This window comes from Panonychus citri, unplaced genomic scaffold, assembly GCF_014898815.1.
Source record: "Panonychus citri isolate SS breed McGregor unplaced genomic scaffold, ASM1489881v1 Contig00057, whole genome shotgun sequence".
NCBI classification, from domain to species: Eukaryota; Metazoa; Arthropoda; class Arachnida; order Trombidiformes; family Tetranychidae; genus Panonychus; species Panonychus citri.
Window position 1 is genome coordinate 27,494 of NW_026515462.1, and position 19,848 is coordinate 47,341.

At 32.2% G+C, this 19,848-nt stretch overlaps 5 protein-coding genes, 1 long non-coding RNA gene and 1 pseudogene across 6 annotated transcripts; 2 read left to right on the forward strand and 5 right to left on the reverse strand.

The window, feature by feature from the left end:
• Positions 1–204: 204 nt before the first annotated feature.
• LOC128385896 (serine/threonine-protein kinase Genghis Khan-like) lies at positions 205–6,520 on the reverse strand. The gene is given in 8 exon segments (XM_053344826.1): positions 205–415; positions 496–525; positions 528–588; positions 654–1,075; positions 1,178–1,285; positions 1,385–1,934; positions 2,011–4,823; positions 5,051–6,520. Coding segments are annotated over 8 exon segments (4,905 nt in total). The 5' UTR covers positions 5,850–6,520; the 3' UTR covers positions 205–293.
• Positions 6,521–6,674: 154 nt separating this feature from the next.
• LOC128385897 (uncharacterized) lies at positions 6,675–7,650 on the forward strand. Its single transcript, XR_008324845.1, has 2 exons — positions 6,675–7,166; positions 7,264–7,650. It is a non-coding gene; the product is annotated as an uncharacterized LOC128385897 (long non-coding RNA).
• A 41-nt stretch (positions 7,651–7,691) lies between these two features.
• On the reverse strand, positions 7,692–9,449 carry LOC128385894 (uncharacterized). Its single transcript, XM_053344825.1, has 2 exons — positions 9,044–9,449; positions 7,692–8,961 (listed from the first exon to the last, which is right to left on the reverse strand). The coding sequence occupies exons 1-2, from the start codon at positions 9,204–9,206 to the stop codon at positions 8,066–8,068; spliced, it is 1,059 nt and encodes a 352-aa protein (XP_053200800.1). The 5' UTR covers positions 9,207–9,449; the 3' UTR covers positions 7,692–8,065.
• A 341-nt stretch (positions 9,450–9,790) lies between these two features.
• Positions 9,791–10,409, reverse strand: LOC128385904 (protein-cysteine N-palmitoyltransferase HHAT-like). Its single transcript, XM_053344834.1, has 2 exons — positions 10,275–10,409; positions 9,791–10,211 (listed from the first exon to the last, which is right to left on the reverse strand). Exons 1-2 carry the CDS (start codon positions 10,379–10,381, stop codon positions 9,791–9,793), a joined length of 528 nt encoding a protein of 175 aa, XP_053200809.1. The 5' UTR covers positions 10,382–10,409.
• Positions 10,410–12,197: 1,788 nt separating this feature from the next.
• On the reverse strand, positions 12,198–13,703 carry LOC128385905 (probable phosphoserine aminotransferase; annotated as a pseudogene).
• An 857-nt stretch (positions 13,704–14,560) lies between these two features.
• On the reverse strand, positions 14,561–16,863 carry LOC128385908 (protein-cysteine N-palmitoyltransferase HHAT-like). Its single transcript, XM_053344838.1, has 5 exons — positions 16,635–16,863; positions 16,360–16,532; positions 15,770–16,186; positions 15,342–15,700; positions 14,561–15,278 (listed from the first exon to the last, which is right to left on the reverse strand). Exons 1-5 carry the CDS (start codon positions 16,726–16,728, stop codon positions 14,861–14,863), a joined length of 1,461 nt encoding a protein of 486 aa, XP_053200813.1. The 5' UTR covers positions 16,729–16,863; the 3' UTR covers positions 14,561–14,860.
• A 139-nt stretch (positions 16,864–17,002) lies between these two features.
• Positions 17,003–19,806, forward strand: LOC128385907 (motile sperm domain-containing protein 2-like). Its single transcript, XM_053344837.1, has 2 exons — positions 17,003–17,239; positions 17,497–19,806. The coding sequence occupies exons 1-2, from the start codon at positions 17,146–17,148 to the stop codon at positions 19,026–19,028; spliced, it is 1,626 nt and encodes a 541-aa protein (XP_053200812.1). The 5' UTR covers positions 17,003–17,145; the 3' UTR covers positions 19,029–19,806.
• Positions 19,807–19,848: the final 42 nt, after the last annotated feature.

The window sequence follows — 19,848 nt, forward strand, 5'->3', positions numbered from 1 at the left end:
TTGGACTATCAATATCAGTTGGTGTGATGATAGTACACATCTTTTCGTAACTTGATTGTGAGTTCAATAAATTGTCTTTGTTTCTTTTCCTAAGAAATGGTAGTGCTTGAGATTGATGTGTAATTGGTAACTATTAGCTTTCGTTGGAGGGAGGAAATTTGGTTGATCTTTTCCAGGGTGGGAACGAGAGGGGTAGGATTGTGTTTTCCATAATGTACAAATCAAGTGAGAAGAAAATTTATAAATAAACCAGATATACACAGTAATTAATGTATTTGTAAAAAAGGGATTTTCTAAAATTTGTAGGGACTGACTGATGACTGGCTACTGGAGGTAGAATCTCGACGAGAAGGTCCACAGGTATCGCGATTGGCCACACTCTTTGATTGATTAGATGCAATATTGCTCGATTTAACTATTATTAAGGAAACAGAAAGTTATTAAGATTGGATTATTAATTTAGATGTAAGTAAAGTAAACATGAGTAATACTTACGATCGATAATCTTTGAACTAAATGGACCTCGCCAGGTCCAAGATGTGAGATATAGCTGAAATCAGACGGACCACTGATTGGTAATCTTGGTCTATTGTAAACAATTTATAAAATGTACGATTAGTTGATTTGTTTAAAAAATTTTATAATTTGATTACCTTTCTTGGTACATCACCAGTGACTCCTGCTGCAGTCTGAATAATCCGCTGGGCTACAGTGGACCCATTGACTAAGAAGGGTTTACTATCATCACCTTTGGCTTGAAGTAAAAGATGTGACCCATTGATTGTTGGTACAAATTGGACAAGCGTTGGGAAATCATTGGCATTGGTTAAACCTAAAAGATAACCTTTACCGTGTTGATGGAGAGGTTTGGTTGCCTTAAGGTTAATTGTTTGAATCCATTCGGTGGTTTCAAGATCAAAAACATTGATATGAGTTGGAGCAAAGGCTAAAAGTAATTGAACTTGTTTATTATTTATCTCGGTTTCCAAGGAGGCAACATAACTTGGTTGAGATGGGAATTGAAGTTCAATGGGTCGTGTACGTTTTCCAGATGAATCAACATAAACTCCATAGGCTAGGAAAAAAAGAGAGAAATTTTCATCCATTAATTAGATTATTTAAAAGAAATTTACATTAATCAGAACAATCGCGATTTAGGTCCAAAGAAATAACTTACGAGCAAAAACAAGTATCCATTCATTTTCATTGATTTGTCTTGAAAGTAAAGCATCAATTGGATTTTGGATTAAGAAAGATAATTCTTGACATTCTTGATTAACCAAATCTATGATAATCAGGGAGAAAAATGAGATTGAAGATTAAATAATTGTGGAAACCAAATCGATGAATGAATATAAAAGAGGAAGAGAAAAAAAAAACTTACAAAGTGGAGGTTGTTCTCGATGGTTAATCTGATAAACAACAAAACTAGATTTGGTACCAATGGAAACCATATTGTCCACAATTGAGAGAGTTTGTATTAAAAGAGGTAATTGGATTTCTCTCCATAGATTATATCGGGTTCTTTTACGGGTAATCTCATAAAGGATTAGAGTCTTTTTAATGGCAACACAAATATAAGTAGTGGTGGGGAGATTGGCAACAGCGAAAAGATTTGCCCCTTTGGTTTCAGGTATTTTTATCCATTCAATACCATCGTTGTCAAGGCCTCTGATTGGTATTAATTTGATATGTCTTTGTTTACCAGCTAAAACAATTATCAGTTGATCATTCAGAGAGTAGTGACATTGAACGATTCTCTTGGAATTTGTTAATCGTCTTGCCGTGCAAATGTCCAGGTCACAGCAAAGGAGACAGTCATCACAGGCAATAAGTAGTCGAGTCTCATCGATAACACAACAACTATTGATGTCGTTGTGATGTCGAAGGGCAGATATTTGGTAGGAATTCAGGACAGAATAAGCTTTGAGCGGCTATAAACCAATCGAAAAGAAAGGGAAGAAAAAATTGTTCAATCAAATTCGATATTTTTCATTTCTAGTTACTTACATTTCGATAACTAAGTTTATTTCGTCGGATGATTCGATGTAGTTCGTGAAGAGCATCAATCCATCGGTTTTTTTCAACCTCTTTATCGGTCAACATTAATTGGGTAAAATTTTGATCAACCCTATTTGAAACCATGGATGTTGTGATTCTAAATATACAGGGTATGTCTTTCTTATTAGCATGGATAACATCAGATTCTTGGACTCCACTTATACAAAATCTTTCATCTCTCATATCGATAACAGTGTTTACGGAAACCGGCGGGGTAACTGTTGGACCACTAAGGGTACCATCAACTCCAGACCCAGAACCACTTCCATGAGAACCATGGGAAGGATAATTATTATCACTACTAGAGTAAAGATCGTAAAGGAAAAGCTTAAAATCACAGACAACGACAAACATACGGATCCAGCCTTTACGAACTCCACCCCGAGCCTTTGGTATCTTAACGTATCCTTCATATGCAGTACCGATTCCTCGTGAAGGATCAATTCCTTGAGGACGTTGGCTTGTGTCATCACAGGGACACAGTTGAATACCCTGAGAGGCACAGGCAATATGACTAACAAATCCACAGGTTTCACAGATGAGACCTTGTCTAATTAAACCAATCATCAAAGATGTACAATGGAAACACTTCAATGGTGCAACAAAAGTGCGAACAATAAATGAATGTTGTTGTTTACTTGGGAAATTTGATTGTTGTGATAATAATAATTGAGGTTCCATTGAACTTCCTGCACCACTAATAGCACCTCGAGATCGAGTACCAGCTGATGATGAGGGAGAAGCATCTTCCGATTCGATGTCACTTGTATCCGAATCACCCATTGGTGAGGTCATTCCTATTCGTCCAAGTTGCATTTCAATTTCTTCCATCATTTTACCAGCTGAGATTCGTCGAGAATTAACTGATGATCCAAATAACATTGATGAATCATTACTCAGCCTTTTGAATGTTTGCTGATTCTTCAATTTCGCAATTTCTATTCGCAACTCAGCTAAATCTCCATTAAGTAGAGAAATCTCTTTCTGTGCTTTGGCTAAATCATCTTGTATCCTTTGTTTATCTTCAATTTCATTGGCTAATTCAAACTGTAATTGTAACAATTCTTGTTTATCAACACGAGCTGATCTTCTCTCTTGCCAAGTTGTATAATTTGGATTAACGGCTTCTTTTGGGACATATGCATGGACACTTGAACCATGGCCACTGTCGTTATTAGAAGTAGCTTCATTGGCACGTTGTTGATTGGCATTTTGTTGTTGTTGTTGTTGAATTTGTTGAAGTTGATGATGATGTTTAAGTGTATCTAATTCCTTTGTCATAGTGGCGGCCATTTGTTGTAAATAGTTCCGTGCCTCCTTTTCATTTCCGACCCAGTCAATAATCTCAGTTATTTGCCTCTCCCAGTGGGGTTGTTGTTGTTGTAATTGGAGAACTTGTTGCTCAAGTTCCTCGACATGACATTTATGAGCTATGGAAGCGATTCTTTCTTCTTCTTCACCTTTCAATCGAAGAACTTCTTGTTCTAAATCAGCAATTTGAGCAAGATAATATTTCTCCTTTTCATTTGGACCATTAGACATATTGGATGTATTGTTTTGCTGCTCCTGTTTCTCAATATTTGACAATTGTTTTTCCAGATGAGCCAATTTTGCTTCCGATTCTTTTGTTTCTACTTGAATTTCCTGGCGTAACTGTCTTTCCTTTTCAAGTTCACTCTGGATCTGTATCATGTCTTCTAACTGTTGCCGTTTAACTTTATCAGCATTTCTTAACTGTTGTCGTAATTCAATAATCTTTTCCAAACTTCGTTCCAAATCTTCTTCTTTTACCCTTAAAGTAGCAGAGATTGAATTTTTTTCTTTTCTCAGTTCATTCAACTTGACAGAAAGTTCACTCCATTCATGTCGAGCGATCCAAAGCTCATTTTCCAATTTAGCATAAGCAGTGGGATCAATTTTTTTACCAATGGTTGATGAATCTCTTGAACCAGCTGAATCAATTACACAAAGTGGAGGATTGGATTCAGAAAAAGATGGTGATAATTTACTTCCATTTTGTTGTTCAGATGATGTTGGTGATGATGATGAGGGTAAAGATGAAGATGATTGTGATCTACTTTTACTCGTATTGAAAGTACAAGTAAATCCAACAAAGGGAAGGTGAACATTAAGCAGAGAGTCTTTGGTTGTAGGTGCAATTAAATTGTCAAACTTATTATTTGTCGGTGGAGCTGAATCATCAATATCAAAGTTAGATGTATCTTCTGGTCCTATTACTTTAGGCTGATAGGGTGGTTTCATTTCTCTTAGGTGATCCCAATCAATACCGGTAAACCATGGGTGAGATTTAAACTGATCTAAACGTTTAAAACGATGAGCTTGGTCACAGATCAGGTTAGAAATGAGATCCTTTGCTTCATCAGTTACCTGAGCGTTAACTGGAAACTTGAAACAATGCTTATGATTCATGATATTTGAATAAGTTTGAATTAACGATTCTGCATAAAATGGTGTTTCACCATACAATGATTCAAAAATGACCACTCCTAATGACCACCAATCAACCTCAAAAGAGTAAAGTAAACCGGTATTACGGTTACCCTCCATAGATTTAAGTATTTCGGGTGAAATATAATCCGGTGTACCAACGGCTATTGTGAAGTGACCATCCTTACGAAGTTGTGTAACCTTAGTACATGAACCAAAATCTGCTAATCGGATGTGACCATGTGAATCTATTAAAATGTTATCAGGTTTTACATCTCGATGAATGTAACCCATATCATGTAGATAGGAAAGTGCTATATGATGATGATTTCAACAGAAAGGAATCAAGAAGTGAGGGAGGAGAAAGAGAGAGAGAGAGAGGAAGGAACAAAAAAAAGGGAAAATATTAATGAGCAACAAAAATATTCTTTCTTGGTAATACAAATAAAAATAGATTGATTAACAACCTGTAGTGTAATAAAATATTGATTGAATAATAGTGATAACAAAAGAGTTAATTCTGTGAGGAAAAATAACCAACCTAAGACTATTTGAGCGGTGTAAAATCGGGACATATCTTCGGGAAAATTTTCATCGTATTTGGCTAAAAGGGTCAACAAATCGCCACCACAATAATAATCCATTAGAAGATAAAGATTTGTTTCATCTTGAAAAGCGTAATGAAGCTTAGTAAACCAGGCTTCCGATCCATGGAGCAATACATCCCTTTCCTCTCGATAACAAGCTGTCTCAGCTCTTTTCAACATCTCCAATTTGTTGAGCGTTTTCATCGCATAAACATTTCCATCCTCTTTACCCTTAACCAGGGCCACCTTACCAAAAGCACCACGTCCAATTATTTTGATTGTATCAAAGTCGATTGCCTTTAATTGTAATTCTTTTAATCTGTCCAGAAAGGGTTTAATCGATTCACAAAATTTCTGCTGCTCTTTACTACGAGTTGTGGCAATTACACGCTGACATTCATAGTAAACCGCAATAAGAACATCAAATAAAAGTTCACAATTGATTGATTTACCATCAAAAAGTGTTGGTCCCATGGATAATAGAGTTTGTAACTCTGAAAATCTTTTTGATAAACTGATTGATGAACTGATTGTTTTATTTGGTATTGCTGGTGGAAGCATTGATTGTTGTTGTTGTTGTGACTGATTTAGTTGATGACGGCGAAGTCCTTGATATAAATTATTTTGTGACTCTTGTGACTGTGATTGTGACATTCTAATTTGATTGTTATTAAAGTTGTTGGCCAAATTATTATTATTGTTATTATTATTGAGACCTTCTTTGTTAACCTCAGGTGAACTGGCTGAAGACATGATTAAGTTGAAGATGCTGCTGGTAGTGTTGTTGTTGGTGTTGGTGGGGTTATGTACATTAACAGATAATGTCAAAAACAAGAAACAAGAAACAAGGTAGAGAGATAAAAAGAAGCAGCAAAAACAGAATAGAAACACAAGCCTATTGAGAGATAATCTCAGGTAAATATTCTCTCTTTATCTCTCTCAGTCTCTTGTTTTCTCTTGAATGTGAATTTCAACCAAAAAACTAAATAGGCGAAAACAGAATAAAATTCAGGGGCATAAACAACCCACACACATACAACTGAAAGATGAATAAGAGAAAGTAAGATTATCTGGATAGATCCATGGATTAGAATAGTGTTTTCACTGCATATGTAGAAAAGATGTTAAAGTGAGAAAGGAAAAAAAAGAAAAAGATGATGATGATAGAAAAGAACCAACAAAAAAAAACTGACTGGCAAAAAGAGTAGAGATGAAGACTGAGGTTAACGGTGATGAAGAATCAAATTGATGATGTTAAGGATAATACACTTGAAGATGTTGTTGTAATGATAAAGGTGGAATGGGGAAAAGGAGGATCACTGATGGAGAATATCAAATGTCCATAAAGATTATCTTCTTATTCGCACACAATTTAATCAACATCATAATGAGAAATAAAGTTAATGAATTTTAAATTAAGAAGATGATGAGAGAGAACAACAGAAGCAAAAAGAAAAAGAAAAAAAAAATTCAACAAAAAAAAAAGAAAAGGGACCGATCATTAAGTTCCAAGCGAATTGTCATCTGTTTTCAAACATTTTCTCTTTTCCTTAATCATGTGAGATTATCTTCTAATTATAATTAAATACTTGTTCTTTAATTATGATTCTCCAATGATTCATGTAATTAACAGAGAAACACTTGATCATCAACTTAAATTAGAAAAGTGTTCCAACAATAATTATGTTCCCTCTTCAATCTTAACCATCTTCGTATTTGTTTTTGTGTTAATTGTATTATCTTGTTGATCACTATTAATCTAATTATTATCTAATTCAATTCTTTAATCAATCAATCTCTTAGTATAATCTTTCTACTTTTACTCGTAATTGTTAATCTTTAATTCTTATTGTATTTTATATTTCAATCAGACTATGAGACTTGTTGTGTTTACATTTTTTCTGACACTTTGGTGACCATCATCATCTTGATTGATTGTTTATTTTGATTGTGTTTAAATCAATTGTTTTATTTTAACTTGGTTGATAATTGATCTCTTCTGGCATCGTGTTAAGATTCAATTTTTGAAAACCATTAATGATCAATAATCAATAAATTACACTCTTAAAGGTAAGGAAGGATTGAGAAACCTGAAGAGTTTAACTTTCATGTTGGAAATCATATAATGTATCTAATTGTTGTTTCTGTTTTTTTTTTGATTGATCAGGAAGAAAATTTTAATCTCATTCGATTAATAATCTTTAACCTAATAACAACTGATCTCATAATTCCTTTATAATCAACTTGAGATAATTGTAATTGGTTCCATCTAACAATTGACTCATAACAATTGTCATTTTGAAGGTATAAGCCACCTAAAGATACAATTAGTGAGAAATTGAGTTAATTGTTCAATTTTTCTCGCTAATTATTGGAGAAAATATATTGTTACAGTTTCTTTTTCACAGAATTTCATCAACATGATAAAGACAATTTCTCATCTGCAAATCAATTCAATGAGTTGAGAAAATCGTGAAAAGAGCAAGTTTTGTTTTCTATCGTTTTCTTAATCATATGTTAATTGTTTCCATTAATTAAGATCATTAATGAATTACTTTTATCATCCATGTAATTAACATAGAGCAGATATTAACATTTTCAATGTTGGAAATTAAATAGTCAATTTCATTGTAGTTTCTTTTCTGGTTGATCAGAAAAATGATTGAATATACCATTACATACAATTAACTGTAACAATCAATGTACAGAAAAATCTTGATTGTGATGACGTTGAAAATATTTTGGCTAAATATGAACCTTGGGTTAATTACCAGTGGTAATCAACGGAAATATAATCATTTTCTTTCAATTGTGTAACTGTGATTAAAATGATTTCCTTGATACATTCAATTCTTTGGTTCCGGATCAATTTTTCTGACCAATCAGATTGTAATTAAAACTCAGTCTTATGGTTAAAATTTTCATTTTCATTGATGATCATGATGTTTTCCAATTTGATTCAATTACCATTATGATTGACTGGCTCCAACAAATTGATTGCCGATTCTTTGAGTTGGAAAATCTTTACATCCAGTTGAATCAACTCCCCACCATCTATAAGAAACATGACAGGTCATATTTTCCCGAACAATAGGCCAAACATAATATCGAAGGAAATATTGATCAATCCAAATTCCATCTAATTGATCGTATCCATCGATCAATGATATCTCATAAAGAGAAGACAAATTGAATTGGTTCAAATTAACTATTCCACCCCACAAACCGCCAAGAATTTCGGTCGCATGTTCAAAATGGTCTCTCATAACGTGAAACATTTTCGCCTCACTAATCCAAGAATTAATCGAATCAATTTCTCGTTGAATTGGTAAACTGTCCGAATCTCTAACCAGGTAACGATCAACATTCTCATCTTCGCTGACAAAGAAGCGCCAAAACATACCATGGAAACTTGGAATCTTTGACTTATCCTTATCACCATTGGGCTGATTCTGGTAAACAATTATCACCTCAGCACCTTCATGAATAAGGCGATTAATTAAAAGAGGCGATACATCTGATCCAACATAAAAACGGCAAATCCAATCGGGGAGTAATTTCTTGTAATTATGAATCACTTTGATTGAGTTTCTAAGATACAGATCAGCATAACCATAGAGAGAAATTGAAATTACTTTTTTTCTTGCCTCTGGAATTATTTTGACCGGTAGAAAGGTGAAGAAAACATTGGATTGTTTAAAGAAACTGATTAATGATGGTCTACATGAGACAATACAATTAAAATCCGAGTTGAGATCAAATTTACTAGTCGCACAACAATTACCAAAACAATTAGACTCAGATGTGTTTAAATCATCACGCCAAGTAGGTAGAAAACATAGACTAGAAGAATAGATTATTTTCGCTGATTAAAAAGGAAGGAGAAAAAAAATCAAAGATTAGAATCAATATTTACCAAAGAAATTAAGTAATAGTAATTAACTTACTTGGCTCAAGGTTAGCAATTCTCTTCAACAGTTTGACATCATAAAGAATCAAGAGAATGGTTGTAATTGTCATCAGATGAATTCGTTTAGAGATGAGAAAGTTTTTCAATCGAGTGAAAAAATTACCAACAAAGAAAATTAATTCAGTGAACATGTTAATCATTCACAATTAAAGATCAACTAATGAATCCACAAGCACAAGTAAGAATAACCTTCAACATCATATTCATGTTTTTATCTACACAATAAATACTCCGATTAGATTAGGCAACAAGAGCGATTGATGGAAACATCTCAAAAAGGAGAAACATACATTGATTATTACACAACATTAAGCTAATTACTGAATACTAATTAGAATCAACAAGAGAAACAATTTCAATGTTAATCAAAAAGTAAGAGGAGTTAATGTTATTGTGGAAGTTCAAATATCTCGACGCAAGGGGTCGCTCGTTACTCTTTTCTGTCAAAATGATCAAGTGAATTTAGATTTTGTTTAACAGTTAATCAGTTTATTGCTAATGAATTAATTGTCACTGAGATAGAATGTTGATAATTATGACAAATATTACCAATGATTAGGGTGAATAGATTTTGAAAAGTTAAATATGAATGAATAGTTGACATTAGTTAACAATAATAATAGCGAGAGATTTTTTGTTTACAAGGAAGAAGTTTTGATTTTCTTTTATGAGATTTGTTGATTGTTGGTGATTTGTATTGGCCTGTTTTGTTTTCTCTTTTGATTTAAATTAAAATTCTTTCAATTCGATAGACACATGACAGGCTGTGTATGCGATTATTAAAACAGGAAGAGCTGGATGGGAATGAGAATAAAACTTTCTTAAATAAGTGAAGTCCAATTTGAGTGTTGGCCAAGAAAAAAGTGTTTGTAATTATCATTATTATATAAAATGGAGCAGCAATCAGTGATTTCCATCTTTTAATTGCTTTGGTTGATAATTGTGTTTCAAAATTATTGAAAAATAATCGTCGAACGTTAATTCCAGTTAATTCGATTGCAACAGCACAGAAATTGAGCATACACCAAACAATTACATCGCCACTAAGTGCATGCCAAACGGCGACGATTGAAAAGCAAATGGACATTGCGAAAATTTTGACCAAAATATTACTACCAAGGGAAAGAATTGGTTTGTAATAGTATCTATGGGGAAAAATCAAAAGAAATTATTGTAACAATTAAAGTAAATTCTCAAGCCATTCTTACTTGACAAGCCAAAGATGAAGTCCACGGTCAAAGTGTCGCCAAAGATCAGAGGATAAGTGAATCGTTGAGACACATTTGGGCGGAGGTGCGAGAGAAATTCCGTCCATATTACCAAAAGCTTCTGAGTAACATGAGTATATTTAAGTAACATGATGATGAAGAATAAAATTAAAGCAAAAATTACAAAGTATTTACAAATAAGGCTATTCGATGATAATGCTTTGAATAGATGTAGTAGTTCAGAATATCATGATATGGCGTAGATAAGTAATTGGAATAATCGTTTGAGACATAAGATAAATTTCTTGAATTCCAATCAACTTGAAAACCATATTCTAAAAATAAGAGAACAAATTTGAGGAAAACATTAAACTTCAATTGAAAAGCGAATCAAATTGAGATGTTAAACTCACCAATAGAACGATGAATATTGGTAATAGGTCCGAAAATTAAGGTGGGAAAGTAAAGACAATAAGCATAAATCATTGTTAAATTGTCGTCTTCGTAAGGATTAATAACGTCCAAGAGTTTTCGATTCTAATCTAATGAAGCTTAAACATAGCATTCAAGCCAATTAAAGAATATCAACATAACATTGAGCACAATAATTGATTAGTATGAAATAGATTTCAAATTGATGATTGGTCATTTTAACTAGTTGATGAACCAACTATAAAACCATTCGAAATGATAGTTGATTAAAGAATTAAATGGTTGTAAATAATATAAGTAAAATGAATGAAATATATTGAGCTAGTTTTTGGAAGCACTTGATTAGAACTTTAAATTGATGGATTGGGTGTAAATTAAGCACAATTAATGGACGAAATAAGTTAGTAACATCCTGATGACCTAATGTCATCTTGTTTCAGGTAGAGATTACATAAATCTTTCTAATCAATTCAACTGAGTCTCGAGAATCAACATAATCACCATCAGATTTCCATCCAATTCCTCGGCTTCAATTGATTTCTTCTTCTTCTCTGTTCCTTCATCCAATAATATTCACGAATCTCAGCCTCATGGTTTAGGCCTAGTGATACCAAACCAAAGGCCAATTTCTCACCAATATAATCACACTGAGGAATAAAGAGAAGATAGAAACCAATTGATTGGAAAATGGACATATTGAGAGAAATCAGTTAGATTGACTGAAAGAAAAATAAGATAAACACTAAACTTTAGAGAAATAAAATTCTACAAAAATTAAAAACAATATAGAAAATGAAGTTTTAAAAGGAAAATGAAATAAAGAAAAACAATTTTCCATTTGGGTGTTACCTTCGAGCAATTTAGTTCAAGTAACTGATTAACTCAACGAGGTCAAACGATATTAAATTGATCTGAAAGTTGAGAAAACAAACCATAACAATTGATAATGATGATGATCAATTAACAGGAAAGAGTGGATTATCATTGTTGAGAACAAGAGAAAAATCTTACCATGTTAACAGTAGTATTGATGTTTCCATTAAAGAAAAGAGTTTATCTTTGATTAAGAGATTAATTGTTAGACAGTAAATTGTTTACGATTGTAGGTGAGAACAATTGAACAATAATTAAATTAATTAATGATTGAAAAACAATCTAAAAAGGAACGTAAAATAAAGGAGTAATCAAATTGATCATTCAAAACCATGGAGACAATTTTATACTTTCAGCTGATGAGAAACACAAACTAATCAATGTTTACTTTTTATACATTAATCAACAGCAAAACGATTGTAACAATTACAAATAGCAATTAATTATTGCATTAATTAAGCATATTGACAGGGACCGTGTAATCGTAAAGTTCCATTATCAGAGGTTTTACTGTAATTGTTAACTTGATTCTTGTTTGTTGGCTCATTATAAAGTTGGCAGGATTAGTGTTAGAATTAATTAATAGATTCTTTCAATTGTCTCGTTAAATTTGTTAATGGTTAATGAAACAATCTTTTCTTTATAATGGATTAGCTTTCATAAATTGCTCCATAAATTGTACCAATGTTTTGGTATCTTCAATGGAGATGGCATTGAAAATTGAAATGTATCCCACCAACCGATCGATGGCCTTTAAGTTGATCATTCCGGCTAATATCGTTTCTTTGAGAAATTGGCTTCAGGTAGATTACCGTTGGTCACCAATCTAAATGGGATAGTAACTCGACTTCGACAGTTAACATCGATTGATGAATGATAATAACCATTAGAATTTCGATTATCGTAAATCATTTTCGATTTACTTTACTATTTTCCTCCATAGCAGAAGTCCGCCTCTTTCTTGATCCATTTCAAGTAAGGTTTGTCATATAGATACTACAAATAGATGAGGAAAAAGATTTACAATCAGAAATTGATATACAATTGATCATGATTCGAAATGAAAAACGATATATACTAACGCGAAACAAGGTGGAGTGTTGTAAAATAATTGATATCGAACATCGGTTTGTAATCATAGGTAACTGGAGTAATTGGGATTTACAATTAAATCTTACAGAACAACCGTTAATCCACCGATTCCAATGTTTTTCTGAGCTGCAGCAAAGATTAACCGTATTTTAAACATCAACAGCTCGAGTCATGAAATTAGATGACATATCGGCGACAAGAGGAATGTTTTCTGGCAACATTTAGAATTCAATAACATTCAATCCCATGAATGGTTTCATGTAATAGTAAACGTACTTGGCATCCAGTAATTATATTCAGGTAAATCAATCTGGAATCGAGGTGACTTTGGTAGGTGGATTGGCTTGTTTCACTTACCATATTTGCAGCTTCTTCAAATGCCTTTTGACCAGGAACCAGTGACAAGATAATCGGCAGCTTCATTGGGATTAGATAATAAATTCATGGCGATTGCCGAGATGGCCAGTTCCACCTCCTTGAAGAAGAGAATCGCATGAGTGTCTATTTTTGACCTTAAAGGAATCAAGAAAATTAATCAATTTATAAACCAATGAGACACAAATACTTACAATAATTCTCTTAAATCATTTTCCGCCTCAGTGATTATCTTACTGAATTGAGCTGATCTATGGCTAAGCTCTGAAAGAAAAAGAGATTAATCTTGGTTACAATTAGAATAAATATTGGCGAAAGATTAACGTTTACATACCCATAACACTACATCCTGATCCTTCATAATTAAGTAATTCACTTGCAGCTTTTACCAAAATCTATAAAAAGAAAAAAAAATAGATACAAAAAGAAAAAGGGCTAAAAAGAGTAGACCAAAAAATTCTCCAAAGAGAAAATCAAATGCAAATCAACAATAAAAAAGAACAAATTTTATTCTTTTTTAGAGACAATTTATGAATAACTAACCTCTTCAGGTAATCTTGAAGGTCCAGCGGAGAAATTAATAAATCGGCCGTATTGGTTAACCATATTGAAAAAATTAGAATTGATTGTTGAAAAGCAAGAGTTAATAAGAGAGGAAAAGAAATGAGAAAACCACACTGAAACGTGTTTTAACTCTATGAATAATTATCAAGGTTAATTATACAATTTTCAAGAAAATGACCTTGAGGAGACTGAATGATGACGAGGATGATGACGAAGATGATGATGAGGAAAATGATGAAAATGATGATGTAAGGATGAAAAAGTACCAGCACAACAGAGTTAATTTGATAGGATTAGTAAATAAAATCTCAACAATAACAAACTCTTTGATTATTTAATTATCACATTTGATTTCAATCCTTCCAAGTTGATAGCTACAAATTAAATAAAATTAGTAACCAAACTGATTAATCACTGAGAGATAAGGATAATATATACTTGAAGATGTTGTAATGATAAATGGAATGGGAAAGGAGGATCACTGATGGAGAATATTAAATGTCATAAAGATTAACTTCTTATTCCCACAATTTAATCAACATCATAATGAGAAATAAAGTTAATGAATTTTAAATTAAGAAGATGATGAGAAGACAACAGAAACAAAAAAGAAAAAGAAAAAAAAATTCAACAAAAAAAAAGAAAAGGACCGATGATTAAGTTCCAAGCAATTTCATCTGTTTTTCAAACATTTTATTTTTCCTAATCATGTGAGATTATCTTCTAATTATAATTAAATACTTGTTCTTTAATTATGATTCTCAATAATTCATGTGATTAGAAACACTTGATCAATCAACAGAAATTAGAAAGTGTTCCAACAATAATTATGTTCATTCTTCAATCTTATTTCGTATTTGTTTTTGAATTAATTGAATCATCAAGAGATCAATTTTAATCTAATTATTATCTAATTCAATTTTTAATCAATCAATCTCTTAGCAAATCGCTCGTTACTCTTTTCTGTCAAAATGATCAAGTGAATTTAGATTTTGTTTAACAATCAGTTTATTGCTAATGAATTAATTGTCACTGAGATAGAATGTTGATAATTATGACAAATATTACCAATGATTAGTGTGAATAGATTTTGAAAAGTTAAATATGAATGAATAGTTGACATTAGTTAACAATAATAATAGCGAGAGATTTTTTTGTTTACAAGGAAGTGAAAGTTTTGATTTTCGTTTATGAGATTTGTTGATTGTTGGTTTTGTATTGGCCTTTGTTTTGTTTTCTCTTGATTTAAATTAAAATTCTTTCAATTCGATAGACACATGACAGGCTGTGTATGCGATTATTAAAACGGGAAGAGCTGGATATGGGAATGAGAATAAAACTTTCTTAAATAAGTGAAGTCCAATTTGAGTGTTGGCCAAGAAAAAAGTGTTTGTAATTATCATTATGATATAAAATGGAGCAGCAATCAGTGATTTCCATCTTTTAATTGCTTTGGTTGATAATTGTGTTTCAAAATTATTGAAAAATAATCGTCGAACGTTAATTCCAGTTAATTCGATTGCAACAGCACAGAAATTGAGCATACACCAAACAATTACATCGCCACTAAGTGCATGCCAAACGGCGACTATTGAAAAGCAAATGGACATTGCGAAAATTTTGACCAAAATATTACTACCAAGGGAAAGAATTGGTTTGTAATAGTATCTATGGGGAAAAATCAAAAGAAATTATTGTAACAATTAAAGTAAATTCTCAAGCCATTCTTACTTGACAAGCCAAAGATGAAGTCCACGGTCAAAGTGTCGCCAAAGATCAGAGGATAAGTGAATCGTTGAGACACATTTGGGCGGAGGTGCGAGAGAAATTCCGTCCATATTACCAAAAGCTTCTGAGTAACCGTACATGATTAAGTATTTAAGGTAGAACATGATGATTAAAGAATAAGCGAAAGCACAAAGTGTCGATGAGTCGAGTTTCCAAACAAGGCTCATTCGATAAGTTAATGCTGTTGAATAGATGTAGTGGTTCAGAATATCGTAGATAACAGCGTAGATAAGTAATTGGAATAATCGTTTGAGGCATAAGATAAATTTCCTTGAATTCCAATCAACTCGAAAAACCATATTCTAAAAGTAAGAGAACAAATTTAGAGGAAAACAATTGAAAAGCGAATCAACTTGAGATGTTAAACTCACTGTTAAAAACGATGAATATTGGTGCATAGGTCCGAAAATTAAGGTGGGAAAGTAAAGACAATAAGCATAAATCATTGTTAAATTGTCGTCTTCGTAAGGATTAGCCCAACGTCCAGAGGTTTCGATTCTGTCTAATGAGAAGCTTAAACACTTAGCATTCAGCCAATTTAAAAGAATGTCAAATATAAACAATTTACGAAGATCATGATCAAATCTAAGGCTAATCTGATCTCTGAATAAAGGTCTCTGAGCCATGATAAGTACGAAGATGAAAAATAAATGACAAAGAAGTGGCTTTCTAATCAGATGGATTAGATAAGCAGCGAAAATATTGAGGTAAACAATAACAACTGCAAGTTTTCCAAGGACAATCCATATACAAATAGTTCCATAGGTGATCATCACAGATAAAGAAAGCTAATAGAAATTAGAAAAAAAATAATAAAAACAATTTAAAAGAATAATTAATCCAACAGAATATTAGAAACGAAAGAAAAACAATTTCCTTTTCCCGCTTCACTCCAATGTTTTTCTCTCAAGTGACTCATACTAACCCAAAGGTAACAATTAGAGGAATATCAATTACTTACCTGAGGAATGTATTTCCATGTTAATTGTGAGACAAGAATATGACCAACAAAGATGAATAAATAATTAAGATTGAGATACTTTAAAATGTGCCACTCGACGTCAGTAACGTCTCGATACCTGGAGAGAAACCAACCTTTCTCAAGGTCTCGCGAATCTAAATCATCTTTAATAACTAAAGAAACCCCAAGAAAATTTAAATTAGATGAAAAAATAAGCAAGAAAAAAAGCAAATCAATTAATTAACTCAATCAAAAGAATCAAAATAAACACTTACCATCAATAACTGATCCAAATAAATACAGTGAATAGAAAGCAAAGAAACTCCAACAGGCAAAACAAACCAAAGATTCAATGTTTTTGTCAATCATTTTGATAAATTCATAAATGTGACACTCTAATCACATCACTGAATTTAAATGGCAACAATTAAACAACAATAACAATCATTTAAACTCCATGTTGACACTCAAGCTGAATGAGGTAACATGTGCATGGAATGAGTGAGCCGCGAATCTCAAGCCGAAAAGAATAAGCTGAAAGTGGAAATGTTAAGCCGAACATCTTGTGACTTTCGTTTCATCCTGATGTTACCTTGTTCTTAATGAGATTGAGGAACCATTTTTTTCCTCAATTTTTGTTTTGTTTCTTTATTTTTTCATTTTCTTTTTGTTAATTACTCAATTTCAATTCTAATGTTGATTCATTTGAACAGTGACTTTTGAGAAAAGTGTTTTCCTTTTCTTTATATTCTACTTGTTGTTCTCTCTGTGTTTTCTTTGGGAATTATGTCCAACAACAACAAGGAAAGGACCAATCGAAGTGGTGAAGCAGTTAAACAGATTCGCCAATCTATTGAAGATGATTACAGAAAAGATCCAGGTCAGTTATTTTGGTTAATTTATTAAGTAAATTGTTTCATTATTTCTCTTCCGTCTCATTTGATTGGCCTTCTTTTCGGATTCCGATTAATTTGATTACTATCGTTTTGCTTGTTTATCCCTTTGGTGACGTTTATTTGTTTTCTATTCTATTCTTGTTTTCTTTTTTTTCTGGTCCATTTTGTTTTCTATTTTGTTTCTGTTTTTTGGTAATTGTGTTGTGATTATCTTTGGTTTTATTTCTTTTTTATTTTACAGATTTATTCGATGAGACTGATTATAAGCGAGTGTTGAATGATGATTGGTTTGTGAAGAGATTTTTATTGATTTCTAAAAGGAAAGTTGATCTTGGTTATAAGGCGTTAAGAGCTGCTCTTTGTTGGAGAAAAGAAATGAACCTGAGATCAATGAAAGATTATAATTTCCCTGTTGAAATTTTCACTAGCAGTTTACTTTTTCCTTATGAATGTGACAGGGAAGGTCACCCTGTTGTCTATCTTCGTGTTTCTAAGTATCGAAAGATACCAGAGATGGAAAATATTCTTCGACAATATGTAATCCATTTGCTGGATAAAATGGATTCTTTCACTAATGGAAATGGTATCGGTATGATCTTTGACCTTACTGGTGCTTCTACTTCAAGTATTGATTGGACCTTTTTGAAATATTTCACCGACACTGGAACCAATTACTTTCCCTATTCCATCAAGTATGTCCTCATCTATAATCTTCCCTGGTATTTAAACGCCATCCAAAAGGTTGCCCTTTCCTTGGTACCAAAGGAGAACATGGGAATCATCAAATTCGGCAAAGGACCACAAATTTTTGATTATGTCGATGAGAATAATTTACCTGATTTCCTGGGTGGATCATGTACTCGAGATTATCGTTACTCTCCTAAAGGTGCTCCCAAACTGGAGGAAATGCTGTTGAAAGCTGATGAATTAAATAATCAGCAAATTGACAAGATTGTCTCAATATTTACAGAGATGTCGATACCTGATAAAGAAACCGAGGGTAAAACTTATATCAATCCAACAAATATGTATGATGAGAAAGCAAATGACAATTTAATCAAAACAACAGCTATTGAAGTTACACAAGAAGCACCAGAAATGAACCAAACCTACTTGATCATTGAACCAAATCAGTTAATATTTTCTGATAACTTGGATAATGAACATTTGTCAAGTCAACTGTTAATCCATAATATCTGTGATAAGGTGATTGCCTTTAAAATCAAGTCCAACAATAGCCTAAAATACCGAGTGACCCCTGCAATTGGATTAATTTTACCCAAATCAACATTTAAAGTTAATCTTGTCCGATTGATTGGACTCGAAGGTATCGTCCGAAATAATAAAATTGACAAAATTTTGATTGAAAGTCAACCCGTTACTGTAAAATCAATGACTGGTTCAGAATTTTACAATCTATGGTGCAATCAGGATGAAGAAAATAAACAATTGATCAAATCTCATTGTATTACCTGTAAAATTAACAAAAGCTCAACTGGTGAGAAAAAGAAAGTCCATCGAGTCCATTTCAAGGCCCGTGAAGATGAACAAGACTCGAAGAAGCAACAGCAACTCCATATACACCAACGAATGGCAGTTCTTCAGAAAAAATATATTTCCTTCGAGAGTCAACATAATAAAACTTCACTCATATTCAGCATCACGATAACATTTTTCATCATAATCATGTCCTACTTTCTGGCCACTCATTCGGACCTCAAAACTGTTCGTTACCTACGAAACAACGCAACCTTAATTTCATCGGACCAATAATCTGTTAATCTTCAAATGATTGATTTACCTGTTAGAATGAACAAAGAAATTACCTTTTGATTAACTTAAACATTTACCATGATGAGGCTACAATTTTTTTGGACAATTAACTCACTTACCTTGACCATTCAAAGCAAATGATAAATTGTCGAGAGGCTGAATCACTTATTTTGATCGTTAATTCAATTGTAGCTGATGTGACGAGCAACCAATGTTTAATATTCACGTTTCATGGGACTAAATCAAGTGATCAAGTGATAATTAATTAAATTGTAATTTAAGGAGTTTTTTTTTCTCTCAAAAATTTGCTTAATCTAAAAGTTAATTACTTGTTTAGATGATGAGAGGTCACAAATTTTCATACTCACCTTGAAACTTTTTTGATTATTTGGATTATTGTAAATTTTGATCAATGGATTGTGATATTTGATTAACTACAATCAACCAATTAATCATGTAAAAGTAAACAAGCTATAGCAAACAAAAAGTTTAATCAACTCAACATGGAAAACAATAATTACCAAGCAGTTTGATTACCAATTATCCTTCAATTAACTAAATCAATTTCTTTAATTTTTGTCATATTTTTGATTTTCTTTCTCTTCTAAATCAGTCACAAATTTTAATCACTTTTCTTTGATTGTAATTTCTTTTTCTTATCATTTCAATTAATATCATTTACGTTTATTGTTAATTTTTGTATTTTAATTGTACGATTATCTTTAATTTCGTTATATTGTGTAACTGAAAAATTAATAAATCAGTTGTTGATTATTAACCATTTATTCAGAAGATTGATAACTTTATAATGATTAACTGT

What these genes read in the sequence shown, in the direction of transcription:
- LOC128385894 (XM_053344825.1), bottom strand. Translation starts at nt 9,206, where the DNA reads ATGATTAACATGTTCACTGAATTAATTTTCTTTGTTGGTAATTTTTTC. An exon ending in AATTGCTAACCTTGAGCCAA is followed by an intron (nt 8,962 to 9,043) that starts GTAAGTTAATTA and finishes CTTTTTAATCAG; the next exon opens with CGAAAATAATCTATTCTTCT.
- LOC128385904 (XM_053344834.1), bottom strand. Translation starts at nt 10,381, where the DNA reads ATGGACGGAATTTCTCTCGCACCTCCGCCCAAATGTGTCTCAACGATT. An exon ending in CTTCATCTTTGGCTTGTCAA is followed by an intron (nt 10,212 to 10,274) that starts GTAAGAATGGCT and finishes TTTTCCCCATAG; the next exon opens with ATACTATTACAAACCAATTC.
- LOC128385908 (XM_053344838.1), bottom strand. Translation starts at nt 16,728, where the DNA reads ATGATTGACAAAAACATTGAATCTTTGGTTTGTTTTGCCTGTTGGAGT. An exon ending in CATGGAAATACATTCCTCAG is followed by an intron (nt 16,187 to 16,359) that starts GTAAGTAATTGA and finishes AATTTCTATTAG; the next exon opens with CTTTCTTTATCTGTGATGAT. An exon ending in CTTCATCTTTGGCTTGTCAA is followed by an intron (nt 15,279 to 15,341) that starts GTAAGAATGGCT and finishes TTTTCCCCATAG; the next exon opens with ATACTATTACAAACCAATTC.
- LOC128385907 (XM_053344837.1), top strand. Translation starts at nt 17,146, where the DNA reads ATGTCCAACAACAACAAGGAAAGGACCAATCGAAGTGGTGAAGCAGTT. An exon ending in TGATTACAGAAAAGATCCAG is followed by an intron (nt 17,240 to 17,496) that starts GTCAGTTATTTT and finishes TTTATTTTACAG; the next exon opens with ATTTATTCGATGAGACTGAT.